This window comes from Setaria viridis, chromosome 9 (assembly GCF_005286985.2).
Source record: "Setaria viridis chromosome 9, Setaria_viridis_v4.0, whole genome shotgun sequence".
Lineage (NCBI taxonomy): Eukaryota > Viridiplantae > Streptophyta > Magnoliopsida > Poales > Poaceae > Setaria > Setaria viridis.
Genome location: NC_048271.2, coordinates 2,261,372 through 2,285,274, shown reverse-complemented (window position 1 = coordinate 2,285,274; position 23,903 = coordinate 2,261,372). Strand labels below are relative to the sequence as shown.

General features: G+C 43.7%; 3 protein-coding genes across 4 annotated transcripts; 2 read left to right on the top strand and 1 right to left on the bottom strand.

Moving 5' to 3' along the window:
* LOC117837658 (ADP-ribosylation factor) lies at nt 1–2,579 on the top strand. Its single transcript, XM_034717388.2, has 7 exons — nt 1–161; nt 460–621; nt 1,349–1,419; nt 1,676–1,795; nt 1,906–2,024; nt 2,184–2,265; nt 2,362–2,579. Exons 2-7 carry the CDS (start codon nt 474–476, stop codon nt 2,365–2,367), a joined length of 546 nt encoding a protein of 181 aa, XP_034573279.1. The 5' UTR covers nt 1–161; nt 460–473; the 3' UTR covers nt 2,368–2,579.
* Nucleotides 2,580–2,957: 378 nt separating this feature from the next.
* On the bottom strand, nt 2,958–14,622 carry LOC117837657 (probable DNA gyrase subunit A, chloroplastic/mitochondrial). The gene is made up of 27 exons (XM_034717387.2): nt 14,057–14,622; nt 13,004–13,073; nt 11,988–12,053; nt 11,442–11,543; nt 11,062–11,106; nt 10,866–10,964; nt 10,686–10,772; nt 10,095–10,165; nt 9,890–9,998; nt 9,703–9,765; nt 9,502–9,567; nt 9,275–9,363; nt 8,408–8,456; nt 7,629–7,715; nt 7,467–7,560; nt 7,209–7,279; nt 7,019–7,108; nt 6,141–6,266; nt 5,848–6,005; nt 5,505–5,586; nt 5,261–5,425; nt 5,060–5,161; nt 4,588–4,712; nt 4,024–4,144; nt 3,731–3,785; nt 3,523–3,622; nt 2,958–3,416 (listed from the first exon to the last, which is right to left on the bottom strand). The coding sequence occupies exons 1-27, from the start codon at nt 14,458–14,460 to the stop codon at nt 3,326–3,328; spliced, it is 2,787 nt and encodes a 928-aa protein (XP_034573278.1). The 5' UTR covers nt 14,461–14,622; the 3' UTR covers nt 2,958–3,325.
* A 5,827-nt stretch (nt 14,623–20,449) lies between these two features.
* Nucleotides 20,450–22,952, top strand: LOC117839072 (E3 ubiquitin-protein ligase SIRP1). Of its 2 annotated transcripts, none has more exons than XM_072290736.1 (3): nt 20,450–20,623; nt 21,130–22,449; nt 22,527–22,952. In XM_072290736.1, the coding sequence occupies exon 2, from the start codon at nt 21,305–21,307 to the stop codon at nt 22,445–22,447; it is 1,143 nt and encodes a 380-aa protein (XP_072146837.1). In that variant the 5' UTR covers nt 20,450–20,623; nt 21,130–21,304; the 3' UTR covers nt 22,448–22,449; nt 22,527–22,952. The 2 variants fall into 2 exon arrangements, with proteins under 2 accessions (XP_072146837.1, XP_034575208.1); XM_034719317.2 differs by having other exon boundaries at nt 20,451–20,623; nt 22,544–22,952.
* Nucleotides 22,953–23,903: the final 951 nt, after the last annotated feature.

Here is a 23,903-nt window from a genome sequence, read left to right as displayed (position 1 = left end):
CCTCGGCTCTCTCCTCTGGCCCCGTATAAAATAGGCGAGACGCGCATCACCGCCAGAAGCAACAACACCCGGAGCCTCTCCTTCCCCGTCTCCAGCCGTTGCCTCCTCCGTCCCCGCCCGCGTCGCCGGCGATCTCACCGCGAATCGGATCCGCCGACAAGGTGAGCCAGCCCCCTCCCACCCACCCGCTCCTCCCCTTGTAGGATCGCTCTCTCTGCGTCCGAGATCTAGGCGAATGTTCCCTTCTCTTCGTGCGTTTGCGCTCGCTTGGGTGTATGTAGATCCGCGTGCGGATCTCGGCTCGGGTCGTTGGTTTCCCGCGCTGCGGGTGGAAGGTTCCGCGGTTGCTCGATCCCGAGGTGGATCTGGGTGATGCGCGTGTAGATCTAGCGGCCTGAGCCTGAGGGAAGGACGGGCGACGAATGAATCAGCGGTTTGATTTTGAGTTTCGTGTTGCAGGCGAGAGGGGAGAGATGGGGCTCACGTTCACGAAGCTGTTCAGCCGGCTGTTCGCCAAGAAGGAGATGCGGATCCTCATGGTGGGGCTCGACGCCGCCGGAAAGACCACCATCCTCTACAAGCTCAAACTCGGCGAGATCGTCACCACCATCCCCACCATCGGTAAGCACCAGATCGCGTCATAAATATATGTTTGGATTAAGGTTGCTTGTGGTGTCACAATTTAGGACGGACCGTTCAAAACCAATGGTTTTCCACTGCCACATAGTTTGATTGAAAATTCTGGTTACACGACTAGCTGAATATCTATATTACCACTCAAACACTTTTGTTAAAGTCCCTGGACACTAGACTGGTGAACCATTACATTTCTGTTCATAGAACCATCTATGCATTTCCTCCTGACCATATTTTGTTGGTGATAACAACAATTATTCCAACAGCTAATGAAGGGACAAAGCTTTATCAAGCAGATAGTAACTTATGTTGTTTCCATGATCAGCTAATTTGTTTGGATGAATAAAGTGAAGAACTATAGCTATTGACAAATGAATTCTTGCTTAACACGACATATGAGATTCGGCACCTCAGCTACATCAGAGATCACTCAATTATTCAATCAGCTAATGAACAGACAAAAGCCGCTCTAGCAAGCAGATAGGAAGTATATTGTTGCACATACATCAGATTTACTTTAATACAACAAAGTGAAGAGTAATAGCTATCGACAATTTAATACTTGCTTTGACATGGCATACGCTTTTAAGGTTGTTCACTCGGAACAAAACTGCTTTTGTGGAGCAGTAGCTTTGCACAAACATGCCTTTACTTGTGAGTTGTGACATTCTGTGGTCTCCTTTTCTCATTTTTAACTTGCTTTCAAATACAGGATTCAATGTTGAAACTGTGGAGTACAAGAACATCAGCTTCACCGTCTGGGATGTCGGGGGTCAGGACAAGGTATGAAGATTATATGCTCTGCAGCTTCTGTGTTGCAAATTATGTTTGTCTTAGCCACTTCAGTTCTATGGCATCATCGCTGCTCTATCCTGTGATTTTCTTCAATGGATGATTTTATATTACATAGCATATCGCTTATTTGCAGTGAAAATAGTCTTACCATCCTCTGTTTTACCTTCCTCAATTTTATTTCAAAGTTTGTTAGTCATTCTTTTTTCGAACTGTCTTGATTTTTTTTCGCATTGCCTGAAAACAGATCAGGCCGCTGTGGAGGCATTACTTCCAGAACACACAGGGTCTCATCTTCGTTGTGGACAGCAACGATAGGGATCGTGTTGTTGAAGCCAGGGATGAGCTCCACCGAATGCTGAATGAGGTAAATACCTGTGCTATTGAGAATATTTTCACTGGTATGTGGTTGTGTGCTCACATCTATTGTTATGTTACGAGTACTTTTAAAATCTATCGTTATGTTACTGATTGCAGGATGAATTACGTGATGCTGTGTTGCTTGTGTTTGCTAACAAGCAAGATCTTCCGAATGCTATGAACGCTGCTGAGATTACTGATAAGCTTGGACTGCACTCACTTCGCCAGCGTCACTGGTAACACATACTATCATCACATATTCCTCCCCATAAGCCATCAAAGTGTGATGTAGCCATAGTGTTGTATTTCTGTACTTCTGCTTGGTAATATATGTAGCTGTGTACTGTTTTGTTGGTACAGCAGAGGACTTATCAACTTTTTAATCTTGCTGATAGGTACATTCAAAGCACTTGTGCTACAACTGGTGAGGGATTGTATGAAGGCCTGGACTGGCTGTCCAGCAACATTGCCAGCAAGGTATGCCAATTTATGTTTTTCGCTTCTCGCAAAACATTCAAAATAGTGACTGCAAACAATTGCGTTACTCATCTTTCCTGTTTGATGACCTTGCAGTCCTAAATTTTCGAGAGGTTTGGACCATCTAGGAGCCTTTGGATGATGATATTGCTGGATATTTAGGGTTGGGTTGCTATTCCCGTATGTAAGGTGTATGCCCTGAGCTCAATAGTTATTGAGCTTTGGTTAAGATTTCACAGTTAAATTGTTTTGTGTAATTTGGGCCCTTGAGATGTTTCCGAACCAAACAGCTAAAGAGAGTTCCGTTGAGTTAATTGGTTGGGGGAATGCGTGCTGGTATGCAGTATGACATTGCTGTTGTGAGATTCTTTCATGCTCCATAGGTTGAGCACCATCCGAATGGTTGCATTATTTGTATTCTTCGCATTTGCTTCGCCGGTCTAAAAAATGAACGGCTGCGAGAGCTTAAGCTGTAGACTCGTATCTTTAACCTAGGTACATGAAGCGAACAAGCAGCTTTGCTACGCTAACTTAAATAATTGTGGTATTGACCTTCCTGTTTAAGATTTCTTACTGTGAGCTAAAACATGCTGTCGTGCGTTGGCTTGGTTCGATCCGTAGCGGCTGCCATCGTACCCTGACTCAGCTCGATCTAACAAACATTCAGGTTCATTGAAATGAACACAGATAGCTCAGTGAACACGTTTGAAAATATTACCAGTTAGGGGCCCAGCCAATCCAAAAGTAATACCGTTGATGCGTCAATTTTGCAAGCCAACGTGCCATTTTACATCCATCACTCATCGCAAGAATAATACTGTCTTAAGCCTTCTTATCACGCTACTGAGTACAGTGGGCAAAGCCTACATCTAGACAGGTTAATGGCCACCGGAGATCTATCCACCAAATCATCAGCTACTAACTATGCCTTGGCCCTTGGCATGGGATTACAGAATTCCTGGCAACAGGAAACCAGTAAAAAATGCATGCTCAATGCATGGGCATGTGGTGTACACCAGGGCTTTAATTTAGACTAAATTACTTGCATCTTTGGGCAAGATTAATCTTCAGCAACTTCTGCTGCTGCTGCAGATATTAGTGATGCCGACTGGATCTTCCCGGCATGCTCCAGCCTCATCAGAATTACTCCCCTGGTTGCCCAACAGAGGTAGAGCATGATGAAACAGTTGGCAACAGAAAAAGGAAAAGTCCGAAAAAAATTGAACCTACAGACTTTTATTTGAGCACCTAACTTACCTTGCGTAACGAGACTGGATGGATATATCTTTAACCTTGATTCTATTTACAGTGCCGCTCTGGCTAACTAAAACAACCTGCTCGTCACTTTCACCATCATCTACCATTGAATTCACAGGAAACAGCAAATGATATGATAGGTGTATGAAACAGTGAATGGTTAAGCAAATAAAAACAATGAAAAAGGAACTAAGTTCAGAAATGGTACCACCGAGTGAAAGACCAGCAACAAATACAGCAGCCAAGCGGCAATCCTCTGGAAGCTGCACAGACAAAATAGAACTTACCAGATCGATCAGGTCAAATAGCATCATATGTAACACGCACCTTAAGTTTTGAAGCACATCATGGTTTTTAATGTACATAAGAAGCAAGAAAGTAGGTGGTGTACCATGCATCATTATAGAATTCAGTTTTCAATTCAAAAGCACTGATTTTTAGAAAACTTCTGTAGAACACACAAATGTCCAGCAGAACTGATGAGCAAAAGGCTTACTATACCTTGTAGCCTGCCAAACCTACAAGGTTGAATCTTGATTGCCGGAATGCATTTAAGGGCACCCGTTTCCCAAGACCGTTTTCAGCTATGAAAAGTAGCCAAGGAGGACTCAGATCTCTGGACCTGGAGCAGCACTCAAAATTTAAAGACAAAATTGGTCAGTACTGGAGTACAGGAATTATCCAAACTGAGAAGATACATAAACTAATATGACTTGGATGGAAACAGGAAAGTGGAAATCAAGTTTAATAGACAGTAAACCAAACTCTGAGGGAAGCAAAAGGTTGGTTTCAGGATTTTTCAGTATTCAGAATATGGTCAAACTCTTCTCACATTTTAAAAGCTAACAAAATTTTATAAACCCATATTAGGCACTACCAGTTACTCCCTCCGTTCCAAATTATAGGTCGTTTTGACTTTTCTAGATACATAGATATTATTAAGCATCTAGACATAGTGTATATCTAAGTGCATAACAAAGTCTATGAATCTAATAAAGTCAAAACGATCTATAATTTGGGACGGAGGGAGTACTAGATTGTTTCCCAAACTATAGATGACATTACCTGCTGTTATAAGTTTCAGGCATTTTGTGCACTGTTGCTGGAATTATATCCATGGCTGCCATCTTATCGCCATCTTTTAGCTTCATCGCACAAGCACCCCTGGTATTCCTTCCCAGGGGACGAATCTGGTTGAAACATAAATATATATAAGAATTAAGGGCAACCCAAAATGGCAGGCACATCCACACATGTGGCCATGCAAACATATTTGAATGACATGAAAGACTGAATTTACTGACAGTACAAACATAATTGCTACTTTTATACCAAAATCATTTGTAAAATGAAAACAAAAGGAAAAACGTGATCATGTGATAGTTTACTGGAAAAGTGTACTTTTGTGAAAATTATTTAATGCTTATTCCCAGAATCTACACTTCAATATAAAATCAGATAGCAGTTCCCATTGTGTAAATCACATACTAATCGATACAATTATCACCAGATGTCCAGATGTGTGTTTGTAGCCTACCTTATCGCATGAGTTGACTATAACCTTTCCCTTTTGTGAAGCCAATGCAACCAGGTCATCATTGCCACATCTACGGACCCATTTGAGCTCATCACCAGGAACCTAACATTTAACAGTTATTGAATAAAAGTTGTACCACATTTTGACAATGATTCAAAAGTATGTTATGTTTAAGAGATGCAAGCACATGAGACGGTATACCAGTTGAATTGATATGATCCCAGAAGATCTGATCGATGAGAAGGCATTAAGAGGAACTTTCTTGATGTAGCCGTTAACGGTGAGCATCACTAGATATTGGTCTTCACCAAATTCACTCACAGGAATGATGGAGGTTATCCGCTCTCCATCGGATAAAGATAGCAGCTAAACAAGAACGGAATAGCAAAGGTCAGCATATCACCTGCTGAGTTTCATTAGTCCAAATTAGCATTTATCAATGTACCTGTACCAAAGGAGTTCCAGTAGCAGTTCTAGTACATTCTGGTATCTTATAAGCACGTGCTGAGTATACTATTCCCTTGTCACTGAAAGTAAGCACCATGACGATACATGAGAACAGAAAAATAAATATGCATTCACTGTAAGTACAAGAAATCCAAGTACACTGTCAAAAGAAACAAACAAATTCCAGGAGTATAACTTATATGTTCAAGATCCTTTATAGTTGACAAATTAATCTACCTTATGTAAAATGGATTTAATTTCATCATAGAATCCTTAACGCTAAAGAAATTCCAAACATGCTAAAGATATACTCATTAAGAAATGCCTCTTGGTTCACATACCTGAAATAGAGAACGTGGTCATGCATCTGGCAGACAATGAAATCAGACGTGGTGTCATTCATTCGCATCTTTCCAACAGATTTTCCTATGGTTCCTCGATTTTGTAAATTGAACGTGTTGGGGTTCATTCGCTTAACATAACCTTTCTCGCTAAGAATCTTCAGGTGATAGATGTTTGATCAAGTGAAGCGAAGCAGAAAAACAAAAACAAAATGTAATAACTGAGTAAGGATAAAACTATAAAAAAAAACTATGTTGGATAATACGAATGTACGAAAAGATAAATGTCGCACCAAAAGCATTTCCTCATTTGGAATGATGTCGATATCATCAACTTCACTGTTTACTGAATCATCTATCAAAGAACGTCGCAGTGTAGAAAATTTGTTTTTCAAATCAGCAGCTTCTTGTTGAATAAGCTAAAACAACAGGAGAAACAATTAATAATTGGCAGTGCAATAAGATAAGAAATACAAAGTCAGGGTCTAGAGAAGTGACTAACAACAAAGATATACCCATATACAAAGGGCTGGAAAACAATGTTCAATCACATAAGTGTAAAAATTAAATCACATTAACAGAAACACGGTGAACAGATTGTTGACTTCACAGAGCCTCGAATGTGCTACAAGCCTCCAACTATATTCAATTGGAAAAAAAAAGAGTAAACTATGCATCCAAGATAGAAGCAAAAACATTGGTTCCTCACCAATTATGTTCTCTATAAAAGCACTGCAGCGATATCAAGAGAGGAAGAACAATAACGTGCTTGTAATGTTGATCACGCTATCTCATGATAAAATGATTAGAAACAACACAGCTTATTGCTTTAATGAAGCCTACTGTATAGTAAAACTTGTTTAAGCCCCTTTATCCAGAGCCTGGCGGGCTACAGTAAGAGATAATGGGAAAACAGCCAATTTTATAACAAAGTACCATGTCCTGTCAAGTTATAGCAATTCTTTACCAACATTGCAGATTGCCCACAAAGTACGCACGTAAAATCATTTGCAATCCTCCAATTCTCAAGAAAATAGTTCATACAGTTCAGAAGATGATTTTGCATATACACATTTGCTTAAAAAGTGTCACATGGATTGAAAAATATACAGCAGATAAACATGCATACATAATGAGTTGAAATGTTTGTAAATGGTTGGAAATGTCGAACCTGAAAGATAAGCTTCTTGCTTGACAGAAGTTCATTTAACTTAGAAATTTCCTCTGACAGAGTTTTAGCTTCATCAACAAATTTTTTCCGCTGCAAAAATCAGATGTCCGTTCAGTTCCTTTAGGTAGGAGAAACAGGAATCGAGTTTAACCAAATAACTGCCAAGATAACAAAATTCAAATGCAGAAACCTCAAGGGAAGTAAGCTTCCTTAGTGTGATGTCCAACAGAGCTTCAGCTTGCTTCTCAGATAGATCAAATTCTGCCCATGTAATTTCAGATTAAATATACGAAACAAATCTGTTAATAGTATTTTATATTCTCTCTGCGCAGGTTTAGATTGTCCATAGTTAGTAAAACAGGCTTGACTCCATGGAATATCAAGGACTTAGGATTCTTTAAGCAATTTGCTTCATTGGAGCAGAGTTTAAGGAACCTAGCTCAGTTACCCTTGACTAAAGCTTCTGTTGCTGCAGCATGATTTGATGTTTCTCGTATTATTTGAATCACAGCATCCAAATTGTCGAGGCCAACAACAATGCCCTGCAAGAAGTAAATAAAATCATCCACCTTCAATATCCAAAGAAGCTAACCTACCTAAATCAATTTACCTCCACAATATGTTTTCTTTCTAGAGCTTGAGAAAGCTTAAATCTTGCACGCCTTTCAATGACAGAACATCGGAAGTCGAGGAACGCCTGAAGCAGCATCAAAGTTTAAAATGGGCAATTAAATCTGAGGTTCATAATGATTATGCCAGTAACCAAATACAGCTGTATACAGGAAAGGTAACGTATGGATAATAAAATGATCAAATGCACATATAAGCGGTAAGGGATATGGCATTAGTGTTGAGATGTCAATCTCAACAATCTACCAGATTACACCCTTGTTAGCACATGATATAGGCTCAGCTTGAATCCATCAATTCTGTGGCCCATGCTATTTAAGTACTGGTGACAAACAAAATATCCCTTGCAGTTAATACACGCTCCACCTGAATACCTTGTATCTAACAGTGAATGTAGATAATATTGAACATTGCTACTTAAGCCCTCCACAAAATGCGTTCAAAACAAGTGGCATAAACCACTTATTGTTGCTAGACACTTTAATAAGAGGCGAAAGAGAGCTAACAAAAAACATTGGACTACACTGCAAGATGCTAGCTCCTCCACAGATATAGCCACATCTGATTTTTATTTATCAAAGATGAAATCTTGAAGATTATGTATACAAATGTGTCCCATGCTAGTTGGTTTCAAAGTATTTTAAGTTTTATGCCCTTTTAGTTATAAACAAGCTTCGCATCAGATAGCACATTAGCATGCAACTTGTAAAACCAAAATGTATGATTTTGTGCAAAAAAAATTAATTAACATAACGGCACCTGAAGAATTTCTCTCAGTCCCATCAACTTTGGCTGCCCATCAAGTATACTGAACAGAGAAAGAAGAATAAAACAGACATGAGAATTGACAAATGCAAAGTTAGCAATATGAGAAGATTTAGTTAGTGCAGTCACTTCAGTAAGAAGATTTTGAACAGCTCAAAGATGAAGATCAGCATCTACGATATTTTACTTTTTACAAGTGTCATCAGGGATGCATAAGAGATCATTAATGACAGCTTGCCTTACGTAAATAGCGAGGCTCATGATTCCGAGACTGCTCAATGACAAAAATCCACAGATGTCTACAAGCTTTTTCTATACAATGTAGTGGTAATTATCTTACGGCAGCTTCACTGACATTTCACAAATATACTTGAATAAGGTGAAGTACCTAGAAGTGGTTGCTACAAATTCTTCTGTTCTTTTAGCAAACTATTTGTTTTTGCTTTTTGCGAGAAAATTAATTGTGTAGATATCAAGGTTTTGGTACTCTTGATAATAGATATGGCAAAATGAAAGCATTGAAACATTTTCTAGTTTCCGACCAACTGAATTCCAAAATTATTTTGTTTCGAAAGCACCATTTCAAATGGAATCAAATTTAGCTGTTCCCTCATGCCAAATATTTCAAGCACTCAACATTAGGATTATAGATCTACTTCCAAATTCAAAAACAAGAGAGATTTATTTGATTCAACAACTATAGCATTTACTATCATGCACAAGTAATATTATTCTCCTACAAAACAGGATAGTACAGTCATAGACCATTCTGAATGAAATGAAATAAGAATTTTTTCTGTTCACCGCCATGTCTTTTTGTGGTGAGGAAAAGAGCAACATCAAGAAGATGAGTGTACTTACGCTACCATGTTGCAGCTAAAGCTAGACTGCAGAGCTGTATGACGATACAAGTTGTTCAAGACAATGGCAGGATCTGCACTTCTTTTCAGCTGGAGCAGTGTACAAGGGAAGAAAGTATTATACATCAACAACAAAGCATTAAAATCCCAGAACTCAAAAAAGTTCAGTTGTAACCCAAAGAGATAACCTCAACGCAACATATAGAAATGAAAGATGGTGGCACAAACCTCAATTACTACACGCATTCCAGTGCGGTCACTTTCATCCCGGATATCACTTATACCTTCCAGTACCTGCACTTAAGAAGTACAGCAAGAGTTGGAATTTTTAATGCCTTCCTCATGGTACTACAAAATCTTAAATTTATCACACAATAGGCTCAAGTAAAGACCAGCCAGATAACTAAGTCTGCCCCCAAATGAAATTACCTTATCTTCAACAAGCTCAGCTATCTTTTCCACAAGAGTGGCTTTGTTAGCTTGATATGGAATCTGCGTGGAAATGCAGAAATTAGAAAGTGCATGCCCTCCTGCAACTAAGCAGGTATAGAGAATTGCCAAAAGAACATAGAGATGTCAGAGACCCTGCTCCAAAAACAATATCCATATTTCATACCTCTTTAATGATTATAGCTTCACGCTTGGTTTTTTGATCAATTATTTCGATGTCAGTCTTTCCCCTCACAACAATTCGGCCACGTCCAGATTTATAGGCTTCCAAAATACTATTTAAGAGGAATGGCAAGGATTGGGTACACAGAACAAAGGCTTAATGCAGAGGTCAATGGGAATGGCAAGATAAAAAAAAGGAAATAGCATACCCTTGATGTCCTAGGATTGTCCCTCCTGTAGGGAAGTCAGGACCAGGCATACATTCCAGTAGTTCTTGGAGCTTTCATATGAAAGAAACGGAACACAAAGTACAGTTAAGATCATAAGATATCTACAGAGTTCAGAAGGAAAAAAGAACTTAACAGTGACAATGTCTAATTCAGCCACCTCAAAAAAGAACAATGTCTAATTCATTCATGTTAAGTAACGTAACTGGACAAGCTCAAGTGCTAATTATGTCCTAATCATCTTGCCACGTGACAGTCATCTAGAGCAAACAAACTATAACTAGAGATTGTTGTTATGCGAATGCTACATTAACAACATAATTCCAATGATTCTGTGATGAAGACATGAAATTGCAAGTGATATAACAATATCATTTGCCCGTGCTAAGCAGATATTTGCTCTTGTTCCTTGCTTCGTATGAAGATTTGTTGATAATAATCCCAGGGGAAAAAATCGACATTTCAACGCACATGCAAACAAACAGGGGTATGTATTACTGGATTCATCATGATATATGGTACCATGCTATTAACAGATAGAGAACAACATCAAGACAGTGGTAGATTACTTACCGTGGCTTCAGGGTTCTGAATCATAACAGAAAGCGCATCAACAAGCTCCCCCAGATTATGAGGAGGAATGTTTGTTGCCATCCCAACCTGAAATAATTTAAACATTTGAAAGAATCTCATTTTTGCATAAATAAATACCTGACTTAGTAGCACTTGTTTAAAATGGATAAGAACTCATACCGCAATCCCAGAAGAACCATTCAACAATAGAGATGGAACACGAGTTGGCAGTAAAGACGGCTCCTTCTGTGAGTTATCAAAGTTTGGTACGAAGTCAACCTGTAAAATAACAAAAAGCAGCATGAAAGGGATGGGGAAAAAGGAACTTCGCGCAACAACTCAAAGAGAAAGGCATCAAAGAAGTGAAAAGATATACTGTGTTCAGCTCCAGATCAGTCAAGAACATGGCTTCTGCTAATGGCTGCACACAAACAAAAATGTCATTCCACAGTAAAGCTTTTGTAATAGACAAATAGGCAGTATAAAAATGATTGGATATATCGAGTTCCATTTATTTCAGGCAGTTAAGAAGCTATGGTGCGTAATAAGAACAATTTGTAGTGATTATTCCCACCCAAAACTTGTGGTGCTTGGGGACAAAATGGTGTTAAGATATTCTTAGTATGGATGAATGAAGTACGGATTCAACAAACTTAGCAGAACCTAATTAAGTTCTAACAAAATATATGAGACAATTCTTTCGCAAATAAAATATTTCTGATGCTATATGAGTAAACAAAATTCAAATGAACTTACATCCAAGCGGCATTCTGTGTATCGCATTGCAGCAGGAGGATCTGCATCTATCGAGCCAAAATTTCCATGGCCTTGTACAAGCGGGTACCTCATTGAAAAATCCTGCAAGATAGCATAACAAAAAAAGAAGCTTGCGGTTTACAAAAAATGAGCAAATGAGACATGATAATTTGAACTATCTGCAGGATGGATATTTGAAAACCCAAGTAGGAACACCTTAAAATTATTGAGCTCCAACAAACATTATGGAAAGCTGGGATGCAAAATAGTAAACTATGAATTGCCCCAATAACGATGAGCAAAAATTTAAAATGAAACATTTAAGTAGAATGTGACATGTAAGTCTCTATCTAGAATGAAGTAAATTGTTACTGTTCTTTTAATATTAACTGATAGGATGACAGCAAGCATATTAAGAGCCTTGATGCAAAGAGCTGACTGCAGTGTACTGTTTTTTGTTCAGTTTAGACCTTACTTGATGTCTCTCCTGTAACCAGATAAACAATGTACCGGCTCATTGATCAAATAGCATCCATAGTATTTTACCTGAGCCATCCTCACCAAGGCATCATATACAGCCGTATCTCCATGTGGATGAAACTTGCCTAGCACCTGCAAAAACAAGGAAAAATCAACAATGGTATACCAAACAGGTAAAAAAAGGTATCGTTGAAAGCTGCAGTATTTTACAACAAGGCAGACAGATACACAGATACAACATAGTGTTGAAAGCTAATGAAAAGTTGGATGATGGTTCAATTTATCAATGCCACCCTCCCTGTAACATTTTCTGACCACAATGTTTCATGTCCTCTGTGTGACAATTCAAATCAAGTCAACTAGGCCCACATTACAATTTACAATTGATCATTAAAAATGCAAAGGAATTCCATAAAATTATAGTAAATTATGATACAAATGCAAGTGGATCACATCACGAGTTCACACCAACACTACTCCTTTTGCGAAGACCATCCAACCATTCCAACGCCACTAAGTGGACTTTCAAATTGTATTCTGTGTGATGTCATCATCAAATATCACAGGATTAAGCAGGTGCTCTGAAATTGGCCAACCAAATATTGCATCTAACTCAGAAATCGAAGAATCAATGTCCTTTTAAGTCAATTAACTGAGGCAGCATGCCTACCAACAAAGCACTTCTAGGTCTAACTCTGAAACCTTTGGGCACGTTTTGGGATTTGACTAAGTTCCCAGCTTTGTATTAACATCAATATTAGAATTTGAAGATGTTGACATCCTTATTAATATCATATTGTCTTCTAAAGAGAGGACCTGCTCAAGACAGCATGGTATAGACCATGAAATCAGAGTTTATCCATATTAAGTCCATTGGAGTCGATAACTACACCCACCAATGTGCGCACACAGACCAATTTTGGTTTGCACTCCTTGGCAAAGTCCCAACATATGCCCAGTGAAGGTGGAGATAAGCATGTGTTTCAAAACTGACAGTATAATGCCCCCAAGAAGATAAAAACACATTATACGATTTGAATCCCCCGCAATTAGATAATGAATACAAGTTCCTGCTTGCATACCTCACCAACAACTCTTGCACATTTTCTGAATGGCCTACGAGATGCAAGGCCCATCTCATGCATGGCATAGCTGCAGATAGATTTTAGAAATCACCCAAATGGGATGAAGCAAGATCAGTAAAAGGACTAGAAGGGAACTAAGCAGAAAAATGTAAGAGCTAGTTAGTTATAAGAACAAGTTTCTTGACAATAAACTCTAGAGATAACAATGAATTGTTAGGGAAAGACATTTAGATAGTAAACAAACATGAGACTGATTCAAATGAGGGTAATATCCAGAATGCAGGTCATAACAACTGCTCTGCATTGTTGAGAAGGACAGTGTTAAACCAGGTAAGACTTTCCAGAAAAACATCATACGAAGTAGTTATTCGCCAAACTGATAGCATGGCAAATAGACATTTTGGAAAAAAGTAAGAATTAGATTTTTACAGGAAAAAATATTGTTTCCATGGGATTCCCGTATTCCAAATGAGGCATAGGACAAGTTGATAGCACCACATTGGCCAAAGAGGCATCTCCTAAATGAGGTGAGGGCAGCATCCATGACTAACTAGCAACTTCCTTTGGACAATTAAAGATATTTCACAACTATCCAACAAGAAATAATTGTGAAAAAAAAACACATACATATCTAGGTGCACTTCACAGCTATAGCATGGCTGTAACTGTAATGCAAACTTTCTCAAAGCAATCTATGAACACTACTTGGCCTCCTATTCCACATCCATGTGTGTTGTTGAATGTTGAGTATTCCATTCTTTAAGCAAACACAATAGCATTTAAGCAGTCTGCACAACCCAACAGCTTATATGTCACATGTAGCTCCTAGTTCCTACGGAGTACAAAGCTCTGCAATCCTCAAACATGTGGCAAAGGTAACATCAAACTGTTCCGAACTATAAGTGATGTTAACACAAAATTGTTAAAACTAATGAGTGCAAGTTTCTAAACACTTATCAGGTTCGACCTAGCTTATAAACGAACAGGAACACAGGGAACCAGCTTGTGAGCAGTTTTGCCGAACGGGACGAGGAGAAGGCGAGAGCTCACAGTATCCTGCGGTGCACGGGCTTGAGCCCGTCGCGGACGTCGGGGAGCGCGCGGCCGAGCAACACGGACATGGCGTACGCCATGTAGGCCTCCGTGGCCTCCTTGTGCAGCTCCACGGTCACAATCCGCTCCTTGACCGCCACACCCCCTCCGTCGCCCTCGCCGCTGCCGCCGCCGCTCCCGCCGACCGCCGCCGCCGCGCGCTCATCGTTGCCACGGTCGCGGCGGCGCGAGCGGAGGGGGCGAGCGGACCGCGTGGAGAAGGACGAGGAGGACAGGAAGCGGAGGGCGGCCGCGGGGGCCGCGGCGGCGCGGCGGCGGGAGGCGGCGCCGAGGATGGAGGCGGAGGGGCCGAGGAGGAGGAGGCGCGGGAGCGGGACTCGGAGCGCGGCGGAGAGGGCCATCACTTCGCTGGATGAGGCGGCGAAGCTACTCCCGCATTGGAGGACGAGGTGGCGGTGGTTGCCGCCGGCGGAAAATGGCTGAGGCGGAGTTGGGGGAGGGGTTTTGCGAGGGTTTTGGTTTTGGATGGGGATGGGAAGAGAAGGGGAGGGGGAGGGGGAGGGGGAGGGCAGGAACGAGCAGAGGAGGGAGAAGGGAAAAAAGGTGTTTGGGAAGGGACAGGGAGGCGCAGAGCACGGCACGGGGATAGAGGGATGCGGCGGCCGATGCGTGAGAGCCGTGGATGTGTGATCCGACGGCTGGCGCTACTTTCCCGCCTGCTCCGCAGAGACCGCCTTTTTTTTTTTTGAGGGGGGTGGGGGTGGGGTTTGAGGGGGCTCCGCAGAGACCCGCTGGGTCGCCGTGCAGTCGCGCACCGGATGGGCACGGTTTGGGCTGGGCCTCTTAACAATCTTGTATGGGCTTTTCTTGCTACTTGCGAATCACGAACACGATGGGTACGGGCCAAGATTTTCGGCCCGCTCTTTTCTCTTCGAGCTTTGTTTGTGCTCGTTGCGCGTTTGATTCCTCCTGCCATCGTCTGGCCTACTTGCAGTGCGACTGCGTCAGACGACTTTCCTCTCGAGAACACAAACAGGTTGACAGCACAAACGCAGTGCATTAACCTATTGGATCATCCAGTGTAAAATGCGCGCCTCAGGTTTCAAGCACAAGGATCATTGCCGAAACAAAAGGAAGGTACTAGGTACCTCTGTGAAGCAAAACAAATGGAAGAACGGTTTCAGTAGCATTCACTGAAAAAACCCAGCAACGTTGCTTCCACGTCGAGCAACAGACAAATTCAGACGTTACAGTGATCAAATCAGAAGACTAGATCACTGCATGATCAATTGATCGGCTGAAGCTACTGGACTTGTTAGCAAGGCAAGGTCACTGAAAGGTGGAGATCACGGTCGAGTAGCCAGTCTTCAGTCAGGGGCACCTGGGGCCTCCCTCCTACGGCCGCAAGGTAGGCGGATGGGACGGGGGCAGCTGAGCTCACGGGATCGCGGATCGGCGGCGATCATGTGCGCTGCCGGCTGCCCCCTGCACCGGCGCCACCGGGCGTCCGGGTGGAATGGCAAGTTCCGCGTCCCGGAGAGAAAACGCGTGTGGATGCAGGAAGGGCTTCCTTTTCCGCGGGAGCAAGGCGCGGTGCCGTTGCTCCTAGCTGAGCTCAGTGCCAGTAGGTGCGCATGCGCCCGGTTGTTGTTGCATCCTCGAGGCGTTGGTAGGCAGACAGCAGCCACCCTAAGTGTCGAGTAGGTGGGTTATCCTCTAACTGCCACTGATTCACTGAACATGAGCCGATCTTTGTTACAAACTCCAAATAAACATTTCTCTTTAAAAAAAACTCCAGATGAACATCATGTAGATTTTCCCCCCCTTTTGTCAGCAGTGAACGGCACACTGACTGTGAACCGAGCTATGCATCTGTTCGGCTCCCTCCGTCCAATCTTCGCAAGCCCTTCTCATTATTTTCGTTTCTCCTTATGTTTGGTCGGGATAAACCAGTAAGACAGTGAAAGTGACGATTTTGTTAGTGTTTGACAAGTTGATCGAGTCCAGTAAGCAAAAGTCAAGGCTGTAGCCAATCTCTTCTCTCCTCTGACTTCAAGGAAGTCAAGATTACGGTATCAACCAATCTCACGTTACATGGTGTGAAAGCAGTTGGGTCGTGGGACCCGCAGCATTTGGGACGGCAAAAACTATTAGTAGTGCTTCCGAGATGAATTTTATAGTGCTACCACTCCCAGCGCTCTCTTTCTTCGAGATGAACCCATTACCCATGAGCCTTCAAAGGTTCGATAATCCTAATCATTTTCCTTGGAGGATAAGGCTTAATCATTTTGATAATGCTCACAACAAAAGCTCTTCGGTCGTCACATGTATTGGCGTGTGATTTCCACTTCCACCCTTCTTATTTTTCTTTCATCTTCTTTTCCTAGAAGAGATGATTATTTTCATATTTCCAAACAGAAAGACAATAGGAGTTGATCGGATACTTTTTTTTCTCGAATACGCACGAGAATTGCATATCTTTGTATTAAATGCAGAAATTTCAAACAATACAGCGCACGGCAAGAGAGACAGCACCAAACAAACCCCATTGCATGCTTAGGGTGCTTTTGGTTGGGCTTTTCAACCTTCTTTTGCTTTTGCAAAAGCCAAAAGCCAACCAAAAAACCTAAAAACTACAGGTGTTTTTGCCCAAAAGCTGCTTTTGCTCTAGTACAAAATCAAAAGCACCTTCCCCTGCTTTCAAGTGCTTTTGGGACAAAAAATTACCCACCTGCCACCGGTGATCAATACCGGTTCGTTCTCCCCCGTTCTATTCTTCTCCACCTTCTCTCGCAAAGCCAACCGTGCGCCTCCTCCTCCTAGTTCGGCGGGGCCACCAAGAGCTCGGTGGACGAAGCCCCCGTGTTCTCGAGCCTTGGGTTCCTCAGAGAAAGGTAGCTCCAACAACTTCAGAGGAACCGATCTCACCCATCCCTTGCCCCAAGCCACCGACACGCATAGGTGAGGCGAGGAGCTGCCGCCACCATTCCAGGTGCTCGAGCAGCTTGCACGGTGGGCGCACATCCTCGAGGTTGCCACCGGTTGCGAAGTCTTCGAGGCGCTCACCACCTACGCGTGCCGCCGTCACCAACGTCACGCTGCGCCAGCCGCAGTCGTCCCAGTCCGGCCTAGCCTCGACGGCGGTCGCCATGCTCCACGGCAGGTTCGAGATACTCTCCCTCGCAGTATCCCGGCGCCACCAGCCTCGCCGTGTTCTTGGCCAGGGGGCATGGGCAGATCGTCGGCGGCAGCGTGGCCGGCACGCTCATCACCGCGGGGCCCATCATCGTCGTGGCCGCATTGTTCATCAACGTCGCCTACGAGAGGTTGCCACGGGGACCTGGGATCGTACTTGTTGATTGTGTTAATTCTTGATCAGTCGAGTGTCTTTAATTTGAACTATGCGTTGTGAGGATATGCAATCACAAATTGATCAAAATTAATGTTGTTGTATGTGTTGAACGGACTGTTGTTGTAGCGTGAAAGTAATCCGGAATCGATTAGCTGCTCCTGCTTCGTCATGTTGATGCTCTGATTATCGGGCACGAGGCGTCGTTAGTGGGCAGAAGGAGGAGGCACCCGGCGGCCAGTAGCAGGAGGAAGGCTACAGCGACGGATTGCCACGCTCACAAACATGAAGGTGCCAGAGTCGGCCAACACCATGAGAGTTGGAAAACCAACCTGTTCTGTGATGAAATTCGACCAAACCATCCATCAATTCGTCCCTAGCCTTTAACCAAAATTGTTGATGATACGATCAGCTACAAGTGATAGATAGCACTTTTATTCCAACCATCAAAGGAGTTGGAGATAAAAATTTCTTAACTTTAGTGTAAAACAAGAGCCCTTACTGAACATGTAGAACTTGTCAATCAGTTTAACCATCTGAGTTTGAAACAGTGCAAACTTCAATCTTTGAGCTCCAATTTAAATATTCAAACCAACTTTTATTTATCCAACAACTGCTGAAACTTGTTAACCTCATGTTATACATTCCATTTTGCATGTTAGAGTCCAGCACTCTTTTGTAAAAATTTTCTAAACTTTGAGCCAAAGTTGGCTATTCAGAGTTGAAATGGCAAGCTTTGGCTATTCAGAGTTGAAATGGCAAGCTTGTACGGCACGAAACTGTTTTGATGGATATTGTTCTATTTATATGGACCAATCAATTACAATTAGATAGTGAAAATTATAGAAATTTACTTTTTTTCCTTTTTAAAATAGTCATTTACATGTGAATTAGTGAACATATTATTTTGTTTTGTTACGAGCAATTTGCATATAAACAGACCCTCAGACCTTTAGGGGCATTATAGGTATTTCTTACACAGCATACAGTTTCACAGCTGTTCTAACCAAACAGTCTTCTGCTTTTCCTACAGCTGCTTTCTCATTGCTATTTTTCCACAGCTCACAGCAGTTTTTAGCCACAGCCCAACCAAACACACCCACAAGAGCTATCAATCAAAACACACCCGCAGAGCAACCCCTCATCAGGCCATGGTGACGGTCGATTGCCGTCTGCGAGCTCCCTGCATTGACGGGAACAACTCCTCGATAGCCTTGAGGTTCGTCTTCTCGAGTGTTGACCCGTATAGCTTCTTGTATGCTTGCTTAGTTTCGGGAGTCGCCGATACCTTACCTTCCATCATTCCGAAGAGGACTTGCCACGCTTGGCTACAACGATATGGGAGAGACTATGGTTCGCTAGCCGTTCACTATGCTTGGGCAATACGGGTGTGACTGTCATCTCAAGGGGGCAGCGGATCATGCGCTGCGTCACGTGACCATGGGCAGCTTTGCTTTGCCCAGGTTCCAATCTCCTTGCAAACATGGTCCCACAAATCCTTCTACACTCCGTATTTTCATGCTTCCACGTGCTTTGTTTAGGTCCATTTGCTCGTTCTTAAGGGGGTGTTTGGGAGCACTCCACTCCAGGAAAAATTGCTTCACTCCACCAACTCCAAAAATTTTGCAGCCAAACGTGTCTAGCTCCAGCAACTCCGGCTCCAGGAAAAAGGTGGAGCAGGGGGTAGATCCACGTTTTTTATGGAGTACCTCAAGAGGTGCTCCAAAAACCTACTCATGGAGTTGGGGTTATTTACCCACCATTGCCACTGGTAACACAAGTTACCGGTTCGGTTCTTATTTTTCTATCTCCTCCGTCGTCTCCATTTCCTTCTCCCACGGGGCGCAGGCCGGCGGGGGCGTTCGGTCGGGGGTGAGCTCCGCGACGGCGTGGCCGGGGCGCAGGCCGGCCGGGGCGAGCTCCGCCACGGCGGCGCGGCCAGGGCGTAGGCCAGGCTGCGGATGGCCGACCGCCTATACTGCACTTGCGACATGGTCTTCGTGCCATCCGGAGAACGCTGGCGCCAGCTGCGGCACGTCTGCGTGTCCCACCTCCAAAAATTGAGAAGAGAAGAGGAGAGGAGAGAGAGGAAGAAGAGAGGAGAAAATAGAAGAGTATGACATGTGGGTCCGTTCACAAAGGGTAAAATAGACTATTCACAACAAGTGCTCATATTTTTTGAGCTGGAGCACTGCCATTAGCCAAACACGTGCAACAGCTCATGTTTTTTTTGAGTTGGTGGAGTGGAGCTAGAAAAGTGTGGAGCTGGTGGAGTGGAACTGGTTTTTCTGAAGTGGAGTGCTCCCAAATAGACCATAAGTTTAAACACGTGAAAAATCACCAGGATATCACAATTCGGTCAATCGAACGTGACATGACAGCAGATTCCGTGCTCGCACACGTCCGGCACGTGCAAACCAGATTCCGTCTCTGACTGCAAGTCTCAGAGTCTTTTCCAAGCCGAATCACACGACGCCAGGTGAGCCTGGAACTGACACGTGGCTACATCCCAGCCAGCAGCCTCTGACAGACTTGACGAAAAAGACTACTCAAGCCCAGACCAATTGTTTATCCGAGCCTCTGCTCCAATCACCGGCCTAGTTATCCCGCTAACGATGCATCTAAACAAGTAGAAACGCATTGCTTAACAAAGAGCAGGCCCTTCCTAATTTCCTATCGCTTCGGCCATACGGGAGGAGATATTGCAGGATTCAGTTCAGTGGGCGATGAGGTGTCCCGGTACACCAAATGATCTTCGTGGCCTGCAGCCACGTGGCCGCCACGCGTCAAGCTGAACAGAAAAAAAACTAGTTCACGGTGGCGTACGCGTATAGGCCTCGAGATCCAAAATGTACCCGTTGGACTTTGGAAAAGAGAATAAAACCCCTAGAGTCAATTTTATTTGTTTACTCAACTCCCCAGACCCTGCACTCCCGTAAATAAACTTTAACCAGGGTCAAATCTGCAAAATATTGGTATTATAGTGCGATGAGTACTCCTATAAAACCTAATAAATCACAATTAGCCCTAAAACCTAATAAATGGACTCGCGAATCCGGGTTCTGGGACCTTCCGCGTAGTTTCCTCTCTGCACTGCTTATCCCATTCCTCCGGCCCCGCCCCCGCCACGCCACTCCGAACTGCTCCTCGACGCAGGGCGCTGCGCAGGGGGTGATCATGGCCTGAAGGGAAATCCCGCACCGCGACGCTCCAAGGTAATGGCTCCCCCGTTTCAAATTTCGAGTACCCGAGCTATTGTTTCGCCTGATCCTTTCATCTCGTTTCGTCGCTTTTGGAAGCGGTAGGGTTTGGATGAGGCCGCAGCGTAGATCCGTGCTCTTGCTTGTTTTGATTTGGCTGTGGCGTGAGATTCTGCAGTGTTGGAGTAGTGCTGGTGGAGTAGGGTTGGTTTCGCTTGCTTGGATCCAGCGGCAGGGCCCCCCGGTTTGGCTGAAACCTGGGGAACTGGGGTTTGCACTTTGCTTAGACTGTGAGCCTGTACTGGGTTTCGTGCTCGTGAATGAGGCATATGTGCTTTAGTTGCAGATGCGCATGTAGAAAGTTTCCTAGAAATATCCTGCCTTTGTTGCTTGTTCAGTGGGATTATACTAGCAGCTGGTTTGCCTTTGTCTGGTGGATCTGTTAGTACCTTAATCTTTGCGTGTGTGTTTTCGTTTTAGTAAAAGTTAAGTACATATGCTCATGGGGAAATTTGTTTCAGGGTGACAAGGATAGCTTTCTCAGGCCAGGGAAGGAAGATAAGATACCTTAATCTTCTTGACGCTGCAGAGCTTTTGATGGTTGCTGGGTTGTGCTATAAGTACTCAGGGGTGAATTCGGACTGGAAGATAAGATACTGAAGTGAAACAAAAGTTGTCGATAGAGTTTGTTTCAAAATGGATGAAGGCCAGGGAGTGAGGTACTGGTGCCACATGTGCGAGGAGGTGATCGATCCTATGCCTGAGATGAAGTGCCCGAGCTGTGAGGGCGGGTTTGTGGAAGAGATGGACTCTGAAGGCTTTGAACCAGCTACGAACACGAGGTCTGATCGCTCCCTCTCTCTCTTGGCTCCACTGCTTCTTGGTGTGCTGGGGGGTTCGTCGCGCAGATCAAGACTCAGGAGGGCGGCCATGGAGGACGCCGATGCTGATGAGGATGATGACGAGGATGATTCAGACCGTGAGCTTGAAGTTCCCAGTAGGAGGCGAAGGAGGAGGGGCTCATCAGCGCTTGCCAGGCTGCTCCAAACTATCCATGATGACATAAGGGGCTTGGATGACACTGACAGTGATACAGAGAGAGACATGGAGAGAGAAAGAAGGGAGAGGCAGAGGGCGGAGAGGAGGGTGGAGAGGCAGAGGGCGGAGAGGAGGGCGGAGAGGTTAAGGGAAATAGAGAGACTGAGCGATCGTGGGAGGGAGAGGACAGAAAGCCTAATACTGATCAACTCCAACAATGAGGCTATTATTCTCCAAGGAACATTTGGACGCGATGACAACCAGGAGGAATCAAGCAACACAAGTTCTGGTGTATCACTTGGGGATTACTTTCTTGGTCCAGGCTTAGATATTCTCTTGCAGCGTTTGGCAGAGAGTGATCTCAGTCGTTCTGGCACACCACCTGCCAAGAAGGAAGCAGTGGATTCATTGCCAACTGTGAACATCAAGGAACTGTTGGGCTGTTCAGTCTGTCTTGAGGACTTTGAGATGGGTGCAGAAGCAAAGCAGATGCCCTGTCAGCACAAATTCCACCCTCATTGCATCCTTCCATGGCTGGAGCTTCATAGTTCTTGCCCAGTCTGTCGATTTCAGTTGCCTACCGAGGAGACAAAGAACCCATGTGAATCAGCCAGTGGTGCTGGGGCTATGAACGGTGATGGAGACAATGCTGCTGCAAGCAGTAGTAGTGATACAGAGGGTACTAACCGCAATGGAGACAACCGCTCAGATAGTCCTATCTTCTCTGCTTTGAGCGCACTCTTCTCTGATCCATCCTCATCAGATGATGATGAAGGTGCTCCACACTCTTCTGAGAGCTGAAGGTAATGATAAATACTGCGATCGTATTAGTGTCGGGTAAGACCAACCTTTTTGTTAATATAGTTCATAGCTTCAGTAGTTTCTTCTACATTGCAGACAGCGACAGATGCAGGCTTACAAGTTACAATATGGTGAAGGTGTTCTGAAATGTGATGCGGCTATCTTTATATTGTAGTTTCTGTACATATTTCTCTGAATTGGCGCTCCTGGAAGACAAGCTATTCTCTTCGCTTTATGAGAACTATGTGGCTTGTAATGTGCTAGTGTAGTGCTCGTTATGAACTTAAATAAAAGTTAGCCTCTAGCGTGCTTACCATCTCCTGAAGACTTCGGCATGCGTTAGTGGACTGCCAGTTTGGTTGACACTGTGACCAATGTAAGGCTGATCTCCTTCACTAGCTGTTTGGCTTATGTAAGCAGTGACATTGCGCCTTATGCTTTTTCTGTGAGAACCCTTGGAAGGCAACTGGATGATTTCTATGAAGGGAAGGGCCTTTTACCGATACTTGTTACTCACAGTCGTCTGTGTTCTGGAGTTGATGGAAGGTTGCAGGTGCTGCCACATGCCCTGAATGGTTGTTCCTTTTTGGTCTGTTACTCTCATTTCTGAAGGTTTCAAACAACATAAAAATGGTTTGTCTGTTGCAGCCAGGTCCAAGGGCAGTCCTGCCCTGTTCCAGAGGTTATGGTTTGAAAGAACATTTAAAAGGAGGTGGACAAAACAGCATCTGCCATCGCCGTCGGCATGCTTGTGGAATCTTGCTTGCTGTTTATTTTCTTGGTTTGATCATCAGATCACATGGTAGATGAGGGTAGGTCATCTTTATCTCCATTCTGTTGATTGTTCTGCTGCGATTTCCCTGAACTAGGTGTGGCATGTTTTGGTTTGCCACGATTTTGTTCAGCGGGCATGGTTGAATTCATAGATAAATTCAAGCTTGGCGAAGTTCCTGTGGATTTTTAGTGCAGTTTACTCATTAGCCGCCCTATTCCACTGGTATGCTCATTGCGGTAGGCTGTATAGCAATAGCTATTCAAACATGTGTTGCTGTGACCTGAAACATACATGATAATATTTCGTTTAAGATTAGGGTCACTTGTTCAACCTTTTTGTTTAGAACAAAGTCCAGGGCGTATCTGGTTTGGTTCTGATTTTTGGGTTCTCCAGTTTTGCGTAACAAATGAACCTGCTGCCCCAACCTCTGTGGCTCGCCTTCGCCTGTTGTGGCAGCATCGCGTGGCGGCAACGTGCTTATTGAATTCAGGCTGAATTCGTCGAGCTTGTTTCTCGTTCTGTTCTGAACTTAAGGTAAGTCGAAACCTGAAATGCATATGCAATTTTCAGATCAGCTCTATCTGTGCGAAAGAAGACCTGGTCATTCGAAGCAGGTCTCCCGGTGAGAATACGCACACTGGTCTGGCTGCGGTCTCGAGCGAATTCCTAGGATGCAACTTG